Consider the following 12,542-nt stretch of genomic DNA (forward strand, 5'->3'; position numbering starts at 1 on the left):
GAGAGATACGTATGACATATGGTTGCGGTACCTAGACTGTAGTACTAAAATCATCTATCATATGTAATTCTCAGTTAGAACGGCAATGGAGACCAAGGATGGTCTTCAGTAGCCAACAATTCAAAAAGAATTGCGGGTCTGGATTCATCATTCCCAACATTTGTAGGAATACATTGAGTTTTGTAGAGTCAAGTGCTTTTGTAAAGACATCAGCAATCTCTTCATGGGTAGGAACAAAGATGAGTTCAATATTACCTTTCAGAATATGATCTTTGATGAAATGATATCGTAACTCAATATGTTTTGTCTTGGAGTGCTGAATAGGATTATGAGAGATCGCTATGGAACTTTCAGAGTCATAGAAAATTGGTATCTGCACCATTCTGTACCCGTAGTCTAGCAATTGTGTCTTCATCCAAAGGACTTGGGAACAACAGCTAGCTGCGGCCACGTATTCTGCTTCTGCGGTAGATAAAGATACACAATTTTGTTTTCTCGAGGACCAGCTGACAAGTCTTCCTCCTAGAAATTGACATCCACCAGATGTACTTTTTCGATCAAGTTTACATCCAGCATGATCTACATCAGTAAATGCTTGAAGACTGAAGTCATTGACTGTGGGGTACCATAGACCCAGAGATTTGCTTCCTTTTAGGTACCGAAGAATTTGTTTGGCTGCAGTCATGTGTGACACTTTTGGATCAGCCTGGTACCTTGCACACACACCAGTTGCAAAGACAATGTTAGGTCTGCTTGCGGTGAGGTACATTAGCGAACCAATGATACCTCTATAAGTCTTGTGATCCACTGATTCACCAGAGGGATCAACAGAGATCTTTTATTCATCATCTAATGTCAATTACACTTTACAAATTTCGAGGTTATCTAACTACTAAATCTAATATCATCCTTTAGCCCTATGCTCCGAGCATGCTGGAGATGCTTAACTTGAGTCAGTCCCTTCGTGAGGGGATCTGCTGGGTTCTCATCCGATGATACCCTCTTTGCCACGAGGAGTCCTTCTTCTATTCGATGTCTAATAAAATGGTATTTTCTGTCGATGTGTCTGGATCTCCCGTGATCCCTTGGTTCCTTGGCTAAGGCAACAACGCTTTCACTATCACAGAAAATTTCCATTGGCTCTTTGATAGCTGGTACAACTCCAAGGTCTCCGATGAAGTTCTTTAGCCATATAGCCTCCTTTGCCGCCTCGCTTGCTGCAATATACTCTGATTCACAAGTTGAATCAGCCACTGTCTCTTGCTTGGAACTCTTCCAAGAAATTGCTCCTCCGTTTAGGGTAAAGACCCAGCTCGACTGCGAGCGGAAATTATCCCTATCAGTCTGGAAGATAACATCACTATACCCTACAACTCTCAACTCATCACTCCCACCGAGGGTAAGGACCCAGTCCTTAGTCCTTCGTAGGTACATGAGGATATTCTTTACCGCAGTCCAGTGTGCCTTGCCAGGGTTCCCCTGATACGTGCTAACCATGCTCAGGGCAAAGGCTACATCAGGTCGAGTACACGTCATAGCATACATGATCGATCCTACAGCCGAAGCATAAGGTATTCGACTCATTTCTACTTTCTCAGCCTCAGTCCTAAGGCTTTGTGTCTTACTCAATCTGACGTTACTCTGGATGGGTAACTCTCCTTTCTTGGAGTCCTACATGCTGAATCTCTTCAAAACCTTATCCAAGTAAGTACTCTGACTAAGTCCAATTAGTCTTTTACTCCGATCTCTCAAGATCCTTATCCCTAGAATATAGGCAGCTTCACCAAGGTCCTTCATAGCGAAATACTTCCCAAGCCAGGACTTTACTTCCTGCAGGGTTGGGGTGTCGTTTCCTATGAGTAGTATGTCATCCACATACAATACCAAAAATTTAACTATACTCCTACTAGCCTTGACATAAACTCAAGATTCATCTTCAGTCCTAGAAAAACCAAATTCCTTGACCTTTTAATCAAAGCAAAGATTCCATCTGCGAGGTGCTTGCTTTAATCCATAAATGGATTTCTCAAGCTTACACACTCTATTAGGGTACTCGTTGCTGACAAAACCTTCTGGCTGACTCATGTAAACATCTTCAGTCAACTTTCCATTAAGGAAAGCGGTTTTAACATCCATTTTCCAAATTTCATAGTCATGAAATGCAACTATGGCTAACATAAACCTAATAGACTTAATCTTGGCTACTGGAGAAAAGGTCTCATCATATTCCACTCCAGGAATTTGAGAGAAGCCCTTTGCAACCAGTCGAGCCTTATAAGTGTGTACATTACCATCCATGTCGGTCTTCTTCTTGAAGATCCATTTGCACCCAACTACCTTACGATCAGGTACATGGTCAACCAAGTTCCAAACTTGATTTTCATACATGGATTGTATCTCGCTATCCATAGCCTCTTTCCATTTAGCAGACTCGGGGCCTGCCATGGCTTCCTCGTAGCTGTTAGGTTCATCCAGACCTACTAGTGTCTCATCACTAATAAGTGTCTCACCTTCTGCAGGAATATGGAAACCATAGTAATGCTCAGGTGCATTCCTAACTCTCGTGGAACGCCTCAGAGGTACATATTCGTCAATTGGCTCAACAGGAGTTTCCTCCTCAAGTTGAGGGATAGCGTTTGAAGTTCCTTCACCACTTGACTTTTGAATTTCTTCAAGATCAATTTGCCTCCCACTGTCTCCTTTGCTTATAAACTCTCTTTCTCGAAAGACTCCTCTTCTTGCTACAAAGACCACATTATCACTAGGTCTGTAGAAGAGGTAACCAAAGGATTGCTGTGGGTAGCCGATGAAAATACACCTCTCGCTTCGAGGTTCAAGCTTATCATGAGTCTCGCGTCTCACGAAAGCCTCGCAACCCCAAATCTTGATGTGGTCTAGTTTGGGTACTTTACCAGTCCACATCTCGTGAGGAGTTTTGGAAACTTTCTTTGTAGGGACTAGATTAAGGATATGGGCGACAGTCTCTAAGGCATACCCCCAGAATGAGATTGGTAGCAAAGCTCGACTCATCATGGAACGAACAATGTCTAACAAGGTTCGATTACGCCTCTCAGCCACACCATTCAACTGCGGTGTCCTGGGAGGTGTCAATTGTGAGACAATCCCACATTCCCTTAGATAGTCGAGGAACTCTGAACTAAGATACTCACCACCTCGATCGAATCGAAGCATCTTAATGTTCCTGCCCAATTGATTCTCGACTTCATGTTTAAATTCCTTAAACCTTTCAAAAGTCTCTGACTTATGCTTGATTAAGTAGACATATCCATATCTACTGTAATCATCAGTAAAAGTCAAATAATAACGATTAGCATCCCTTGTGGCATGTTTGAATGGTCCACACACATCCGTGTGTACAAGGTCTAACAAACCTTCACCCCTCTCACACGAGCCTGTGAAGGGCGACTTTGTCATTTTTCCAAGTAAGCATGATTCACAACTATCACCTGACCTTAGGTCAAACGACTCCAAGACTCCATCCTTTTGGAGTTGGCCTATGCGTTTCTTGCTTATATGTCCTAGATGATAATGCCATAATGATGCTTTATCCAAGTTATTATTATTAGGAGAATCAATATAAAAAACATTATTTCCTAAGTTATCTACAACAGATACAGCTTCATACACACCATCACAAGGTAATGCTTTAAAATAAAGAACATTATTAAAGAAAGCATTAATCGAACCAACTTCATTATCAAATGAAAAGGTGAAACCTTGTTTATACAATGCATGAAAGGAAATAATATTTCTTGCCATTTCTAGCGAATAACAACATTTATTCAAATCTAAATTTAACCCATTACTTAGCGACAAAGTATAAACTCCAATCTTGGTGACAGGTGTAACTTTCCTATTCCCATGATTAAGTTTATTCTTCCTTGCTCCACATTCTCACTTCTTCTTAGTCCCTGCAAGACACAACAAATGTGAATACCACAACCGGTATCAAGGACCCAAGATTTAGAATGGGGTGAGTTATTAGAAATGATAGTGTAAATACCTCCATGGTTGGGTTTAACTTTCCCATCCTTCACAACTTGCTGGTATTTTGGGCAGTTCCGCTTCCAATGTGATTTTTCATAGCAATAGAAGCATTCATCCTCTTTTGGGTTAGAAGAAGGAGTGACGAAACCTTTCTTGGTTCCAATTGAAGAAGAGCCATCAAGGTTCCTAACCTTGGTACCCTTCGAAGAACTCTTTCTCTTCTTCCCTCGACTTTTCCTGATTGCCAAAACCGGAGTGGAGTTTGGAGTAAGAGTGTTAACAACCGACTTCCCCTTAAGACCTAATTCAACGGTCTTGAGAAGTCCCTGAAGTTTGCTGAGTGTGACCTCTTCCTTATTCATGTGATATGTCATGCGGAATTGATCATAGCACGATGGTAAAGAGTGCAAAATCATATCTATTGCAAGCTCCTCAGGGAAGTTCACATTAAGCTTCAGCAACCGATCCACATACCTTTGCATTTTCTGCATGCGGCTCGTGACGGAATCCCCATCCTTCATCATGGTTGTTATCATGGAGCATATGATTTCATACCTCTCTTGTTGTGCACTTTGATGGTATCTTTCCATCAAATCTTGGTGCATTTCATAAGGGTAGAAATCCTCATAGGACTTTTGGAGTTCCGCTGTCATCATGGCCATCATGATGCATGCCACTTTCGTAGCATCCCTTTCATGTGCCTGAAAGTCAGCGATCTCCTGAGGAGTTGCAGTGGTCTCATCAATCTCCTTAAGCTCCTTGTCAAGGAAATATTCTTTGTTCTCATAGTGGGTAATCATCCTGATGTTTCCGATCCACTCATTGAAGTTGGATCCATCAAAAATGACTTTCCCACACAAGTTCATAAGGGTAAAGGAGCCATTTGGATTAGAGCCAGAAGCATCATTGTTTGAAGATATCTGAAGGAAGAGGATAAAATTAGTTTAGATATTAAGAGAGTCCTTAATAAAACACCCAAATGTAATATTAAGGCTAGGATCCAATCACAGTATATTATAACTTAGAAGAGGTATGCCGTAATCCAAGCTACAACATATTTGAAAGGTAGGTGAATGACGATTCACCAATTTCCACCACGAAAACCGAAATATTAGATATTAGGTTTTTGATTGGTTCTTAGAAATTCCTAGATTCTTTGAGATTCAATGAACTTTTCAAAGGCATGTTTCAATCTCGAGTGTGCCCTCCAAGTTTTGTGACTGGGATACCGAGGATCACAAAACGAGGTGTGAAGTAACCATGCAAATCACTTGGTACCCTTAGAGTTTATCACTCAATCGATGTGCCGGTAAACCACACACGCTCCACCGATACTATAATAAACCTTAAGTCACCCTTTACCTACCTTGTTAAATCCAAGTTAGTGTGCCGGTTAACCACACACGCTCCACCAACGACTTAAACAAAGTGTAAAGTGTAATTTCATGGATTAGCACCTTATTCACATTTTTCCTAAAGTAACTAAGATTCGGAATTTAATAAAACATTTAGTTACTTTATAATATTCATCATACTTTTAATGAGAATTTATAAGTCCTTGTCTTACCCGTTCGGCTAACGACCCTCCACCAGTCAAGCAAGTGGTGGGTGAGAGTGGACACCCATTAAGTTGCCATTTTATAGGCAACAACCTTATACCTACCTTATAGACCGGCTTCGTGAATGAGGCGTACTAACGGTAAGACGACTTTGTTCTTATACATAGACACACACACACACACACACACACATATATATATATATATATATATATATATAATTATTAAATTATGATAATATAAGTATAAGGGTTGAATTTTAACTTTTAAAATTCTAAGGGTTGGAACTAAAGTTTTAACATGACTTTACTTGTTCCAAAACTTGAGGGCAAGTTTTGTAAACTTTCAAAACTTTTCATTTCTTGTAACTTATGAGTTTAATAGAGTAATAAAAATGAAGACTCTTCATTTTCCTAACTCTTGTGTTCTTTTAATGGTTTTAATTCAAGTGACTTTTGGTTTTCCATAACTTGAGGACAAGTTATGGACTCCATTAAAACACATTATGATCAAGAATTAATCTACCACATAGGTTACAAATAATTCCTATGATCATCTAAACATCATAAGAACAAGAACATGAATATGAACACCTTCATAAATCAAAATTACACTTCAAACTTTGTAATTTTGATAACTAGTTGTTGTAAATGAATTAGCAAAGACATTACACCATCTAAAACAAGTTTTCAAGTACCAAAACAGTTTAGGGTAATGTTTCTAGTCCATTTCCAGCAATTAAAGTCGAAAATCTGCACTCTGTCGCTCCTACTCGCTGAGTGCATGAACCTACTCGACGAGTAGGTTGAAGATATAAGTGAACTCGACGAGTCCCACCATGGACTCGGCAAGTTCATCAGGCAGACAACAAGTTTTTCAACTTTTTTTTTCAACTTTTAGCACAAATAACAAACAAACAAGCCTAGGCTTTGATACCACTGATGGGTTTTGAGCATTCTAACACTTCCTAAGTGTACATGCAACCCTAATAACCTTGGATCTATGTTTGTCTAATTATCATGCAAAGTTGAATTCCAAGGCTATATTCCTATCTAGCATACATGGGGAACAATTTTTAACTTGAATGAAAGATAGAATAACTTACCTTGTTGTTGCTTATGTTCCTTGAAACCTTGTGAGCCTAGCACCCCAAGTGTGATGCCTCAAATGCTTCACACAACACCAAATGCTCTTGGAAATTTTTTTGAGAGAATGCACACTTCTTGAAATCGGCCTATCCCTCTTGTTTCATATGTGTAGCTGGTTTTGGTGGAGAATGGGATTCTTATATAGTGTTGACACATCTAAGGTTACACCATGTAAACCCTAATGTGTGATGACTCTTCATTTCCATGACCCATGGGTTTGTAACTCCCATGGATCATCCATGGAGCATCCTATGGGTGGAACGCAACTTGATAATCCATGGAGCCTCTTAGCCCACTATACAAGATATGGATGATTTACATAATCAACCCACATATTTAATTAGTTATCTTTTGATCACTTAATTAATTCTAAATTAATTCTTGATCAAACTAATCAAATAATATTATTAATATATTAGAACTTATAATATATTAATAATCCCCAAATGTTATTTCTCTCATTTAGTCTATCCAATTGCATGGTGCCATGCAACCCAAATGGACCATGCCGGGTCAGGTCAAGTACATACCAGAAATAGTTATGGACTTAGACACCTTATCCAACAGTACCGATGTCTGGCCTTTCACTTGTCTACTCAACTGCCTACTACGATAAGGTTAATGAAAGGATTCACTTCGAACTCCATGATGAGAAGACCTCCATCTCTAAGCATCGATTATGTGCCCTAATTGGTCTTTCTCAAGATCAATCTCTGGTAAAACCTGACTCCGTTACAACTGGTCAATTCTTTTCTATGTTCATCAGATGGGGTATACTGAAACCCTAACCACCTTCATAAAGTTCAAGAAGTCCTGCCTTCCTCCTCAATGGAATGGCCTTTTCACGCTGCTGTTCAAGGGACTTTCTGAGCGAAGTGCTGGCTCAGATGGTGCGAGCAAGTCTTTCATGATTGTGCTGTATGGGTTGTAGCATGGGATTGAGCTGGATTACGGGTCTATTATCTGGCAGCAGTTGGTTCAAAGCTTGGTCTCTTCATCAAGGCATTCTGAGATTTCATGTGGATGATTTTGGTCGATCATCACGAATTGGGCAATGGACCGTCTTCGCGTTCCAATAATGGCGGATTCTCTTCTCTCATCCATTGCTACCTTTCATACTACCAAAATAATTGTCACCGATCCAACCAAGTTCTCTTTTATTGGATCCATTCCTGAAGCAATGCTCGGGCGTATTTCTGCGTCGAGTAATGTTCTCCAACAATACAGGAAGCTTCAATCATCAGGGCCAAGGGAGCTTACACCAGTAATGGTTCTCTCTATCGAAGAGGCTGACAAGCCAACCAAAAGGGGAAAGAAGCTTGATACTCAGAAGGATGGACCTACCTCTAGAACAACCAAGGGGCAGACCCCCATGAAATGAAAGTCCGACAAGGCTGCAATGTCACAGGCTCCACCAAAGAAACAAAAAAAAAAAGCCCGCTAGGAGAGTTTTTTTTGCAATCCTCAAGTGATTCAGATTCAGAATATGTCCCTTCCAAGCACAAGAATGCTCCTCCTTCGGAATCTGAGAGTGAAAGCTCAGACGATGAGGCTTCGGGCCGGGGTGACACTTCGCCTCGCTCCCCTACCCCAGAAATTCTATTTCAATCTAATCCTCCTTCACCTCCACCTATAACCATCCTAGTATCCATCCCTCCTATATTTCCTATTCCAACCACTCAACCATCCACTACAATTCCCAACCCTCCTCCTATTTTTACAGATACCACTACTACCACTACTACCACAGGAGCTCACTTTACTACTCCCAATCCATGTGTAACCAAACCACCTGTCACAACCGACCCTCTACCTACTTCAAAACCCTTATCACCCACTCAATCTACCGAAACAACCCCAATTCTAGGCGGTGAGGACTTGGAATTTGATTCCACGTATTTCAGTCCGTACCGTGTGCAGAGCGATGATGATGACGATGAGCCTGTCAAAAAGCATCATCTCAAGGCGGTAAATGAAAAGCTTGATCAACTGCTTTCATCCTCTTCCTCCGGCGCTTAGTCTAAAGCTGCATTGAAGACCTTGTTCTCCTATGTTGTTACAAAACACAGTGCCACATTATCTGCTGCAGCCAGAGCAATTGAAGCCTCTACTTCACAGTGTCAACAAGCCTCTCTTGTTGTTGATGCTTCTACTAAGGAGTGCAAGGAAGCGACCGCAAAAGTCGATAAACTAGTCTCTGAAGCTCACTTGTTTTAGATTCCATGCAGGTTGCTGCTGCAAAGAGCGCTCAAACTGTGAACGCTTCAGTGGAGAACCTTTAATGGTCTCTTCAATCTGAACGATCAAACCTTGAAGCTGCTCGATAGGCCATTGAAGTTTCTAATGAAACTCTACACGCTAACATCAATGACCGATTGACTCAGCTGGAGGCGGAGTTAGCTGTAGAGAATCGCATTATGGATGAGTTGGATATACGCACCTCACAGCTCAAATTGCAAACCCACAAGATGCGTACTGCTAATGCTGAGGTTAATGACCTAAAGTTAGAAAGGGAGGTCATTAGGAGTTCTGCTGCTGATGTTCACTCCATCCTCCTTCATCTCATTGAGGCTCACGATCCGATCATTACTATAACCATCATGCATCATCTGGCAGACAAGCTCAGACCGGCATTGGATATCCTTAGTTGTATCAAGGGTGTTCCGGTGACTGGTGTCCAACCGAAACAAGGGGGAGAAAAGGTGACAACTCAACCTCCTCCTGAACCGAAACCATCTACTGAACCGAAGGGTAATGAAGCTTCGGTCAGTAACAAGGAGAAAAAGAAGAAGATAATTGGCGAGGATGACATAGACAATGAGGATGATGTCTATGTTGAGAATCCCACGAATCCCTTCCATAAAGTAAAGACCTCTGAAAAGGAAATGGAAGAAAGTTTCAAGAAACAACGAGCTGAGCTAGAGCAGAAGCGAAAGGAAGCGGAGCTCCTAGAGAAGAAAAAGTGCATGTTTCCTGTCTGGACTATAGACTCACTTCAAAGATGTGCAGTTGATGAGCCAAGCATTCTCTGGCTTGATCCAGTAATGTCCTTTGGACTTGAAAACTCCAAGGATGTACAGTTCGATATGCCAATCACACGAAAGGCATTTATCTTCCATTGCTTCAATTCGACTGCTGCTATTCCTTCCCCAGACCTGAAGGTAGATAGGGATCTGTTGGAGTTTTACTTGGAGTTTGCTCAACCTCAGTACCTAACATGGAGTTCCAAGAAAATCACCACTATCAAGGTTATGAAGCCCTATTCATCGGGGAAGTTTATTAATGTCAAATTCAGGGTGACTCGAGGAACCGAAGGCTCAGTCTACCACTTTACCCTTGCTGATCTACCGAACCTTAATCCCCATGATTGGATACTCCTCAACAACATTCTTCTGTCAAATCCTCAGGAGTACCAGCCAATAATTGATCATGTCAAGCGTATGCTTGTATGCTACATTCACGAGGTAGCAAAGATGGACCAGGAGATTACCTCTGCCATTCACAAGCGAACGACGATAAAGACTATGGGCAGAGCAGGCAACGTCAACACTATGGTCAACGAGAAGATAGATTCAAAGTACCACACCGTTATGTTCATCAGAGGCGAAGGTAAAAAATGCCTGTTCTCTCTCGTTGACAAACACCTCTTCTCTACGTCTTGCCTGGAGCATATCTTGGAAATAATTCAGAGGTGCAATCAAAACAGTGCTGCTGATAAGAAATTATTCACTGAGATGCTGAGATAGTACATACAGTTTAGATAGACACTTCTCGTAAGAATTCCTCGTCTGTTTAAAGTAATAAAGACAGTGAATCCAACTCAAAAGTAATGATCCCTCACCTCATTTGACACCAAGGGGGAGATTGTTGGGTCTATTAGATTGCGTCATGGGCTCGGTCCTTAGCCCGGTTTTGATTACCGGTATTCGGCCTGTCCAACCGTGCATGTTTTTGTACTAGGGTTTGGTATATAAGCTGCATGCATGCAGTCTTAGAAGTCATTGCTTTTATCATTTATTTTCTCTAAGTTTTGTAAACCCTAGCTCGCCTCTACATCGGAAGTTCTTCATCGAGCTCTGCTGAGGAGTGACTTTATTTTGAATCATAAGCATACATTTGATTCTATTCTGTGTTCATTCTCTTACTGTTTTTGACTTGTTTGATTTCCACAATCATACCTGTGAAAGATCTAATTGATCTAGAGTTTAATTCTCATCAATGAACCATTAGTGGCTATAGGTGTTGGAGTCTGGAGCAGTGCTTCGGGATTGTGCTTTCATGGTTCGGTTCGACAGTTGCAAGGTGAGTTATCCTTACTATACCTAAGTGTCTAAGGCACCATGTCCGGCCCTTTGATTGATTATTTGAGATAGTTACTGCTGTGATATGTTAGTTGGCATTCTGGTAGAAAGGATGATTATGTGTTAGTATTGTTGGTTGCATCGGTATCCTGGTAGATTGGATGTGGCTATGCTTAGTGACCTGGAGTTGGTTTGCTTGTCTGTATGCTGGTAGGAGATTACCTCTTATATGTGCACATGATTGAGTAGTAGTAGAGGGTATTCCATCCCGGTAGGATGATAGGGCCCTAGAATGTCGTTTTGTAGACTGTTATGTGAGTATTTGATAGGTGCACATGTTTGCTAGTATGGCATTCCAACCCGATGGTTGTGGGCCAGGAGTATTCCATCCTGGTAGGATGATTAGACTCATAGTAGGTGGGCATCCCAACCTGATGTTTGTGGGCTAGGAGTATTCCATCCCGGTAGGATGATTGGACTCATAGTATGTGGGCATTCTAACCCAATGGTTGAGGGCCTAGGGTATTCCATCCTGAGGGATGATTGGACCCATAGTAGTTATTGTATGTATATGTGTGTGGGCATTCCAACCCGATGATTGTGGGCTGAGAGTATTCCATCCCGAGGATGATTGGGATCGTAGTATGTTGGCATTCCAACCCGATGGTTGAGGGCCTGGGTTATTCCAACCCGACGGTTGATTGGACCCATAGTATGCTGTTCATTGTTGTATGTGTATGGTTATGTGTGTATGGGTATTTGGGGGGAACTCACTAAGCTTTCGGGCTTACAGTTTCACTTTATTGTTTCAGGTACATCAGGAGATCGTGGTAAGGCAAAGGCGTGATCGTACCGCTCCTCATATTTCATGATTTTGTGATTTGGTTCTGGGGATACTCTGATGTTTAAACTATTTTGAAAACAAGTTGTAATAACTTAATGGTTTTTTTGAATGGATTAAAATGTTTTAAATTGGAGAAAATTTTATGAGTGTTACAGAAACCATAAACATAGACCGTAATCACAAAGCTTAGTGAGTTCCTTAAAATACCGCAACCATACATATAATAGAGATTGTTATGTGCCATTCATAGTATTATAATTGCCATTATGCCATGAGCCATATCATGGTCTTTACTTGCCTGGTCGAGGTCCAAACCCTGAGTCTCACAGACAAGTGCCACGAGCCACCTCCTGGCCTTCCATGCAAGTATCACAAAGACAACTAGCATACTACATATATCTTCCAAGGTCCAAACCCTGGTCTTGCATATAATTTGTCGGGAGTTGTTTCCAAGTCTTTCATGCAATTACCAGGTGCCACCACTTGGTCCTTTTACATAACATAATCCTATGGGTTGTCATTGGTGCCTTCTACCCCCTTCGTATAGTGAGGAGACTTACCTCACACTGAATACATCCAAATTATCCTTAATTAATAATTAGGACAATTTCCCATAATTCAGTCCAATTCATATCTCCTCATAACAATGGATAAAAGACTATTTTACCCTTCCTATACTTGG

General features: G+C 41.2%; 1 protein-coding gene across 1 annotated transcript; it reads right to left on the reverse strand.

Moving 5' to 3' along the window:
* Positions 1-70: 70 nt before the first annotated feature.
* Positions 71-769, reverse strand: LOC145017077 (secreted RxLR effector protein 161-like). The gene has a single exon (XM_078975170.1). The coding sequence runs from the start codon at positions 767-769 to the stop codon at positions 71-73; it is 699 nt and encodes a 232-aa protein (XP_078831296.1).
* Between the last annotated feature and the right edge of the window lie 11,773 nt (positions 770-12,542).

This window comes from Lactuca saligna, chromosome 9, assembly GCF_052625555.1.
Source record: "Lactuca saligna cultivar CGN05327 chromosome 9, ASM5262555v1, whole genome shotgun sequence".
Lineage (NCBI taxonomy): Eukaryota > Viridiplantae > Streptophyta > Magnoliopsida > Asterales > Asteraceae > Lactuca > Lactuca saligna.

What these genes read in the sequence shown, in the direction of transcription:
- LOC145017077 (XM_078975170.1), bottom strand. Translation starts at nt 769, where the DNA reads ATGTACCTCACCGCAAGCAGACCTAACATTGTCTTTGCAACTGGTGTG.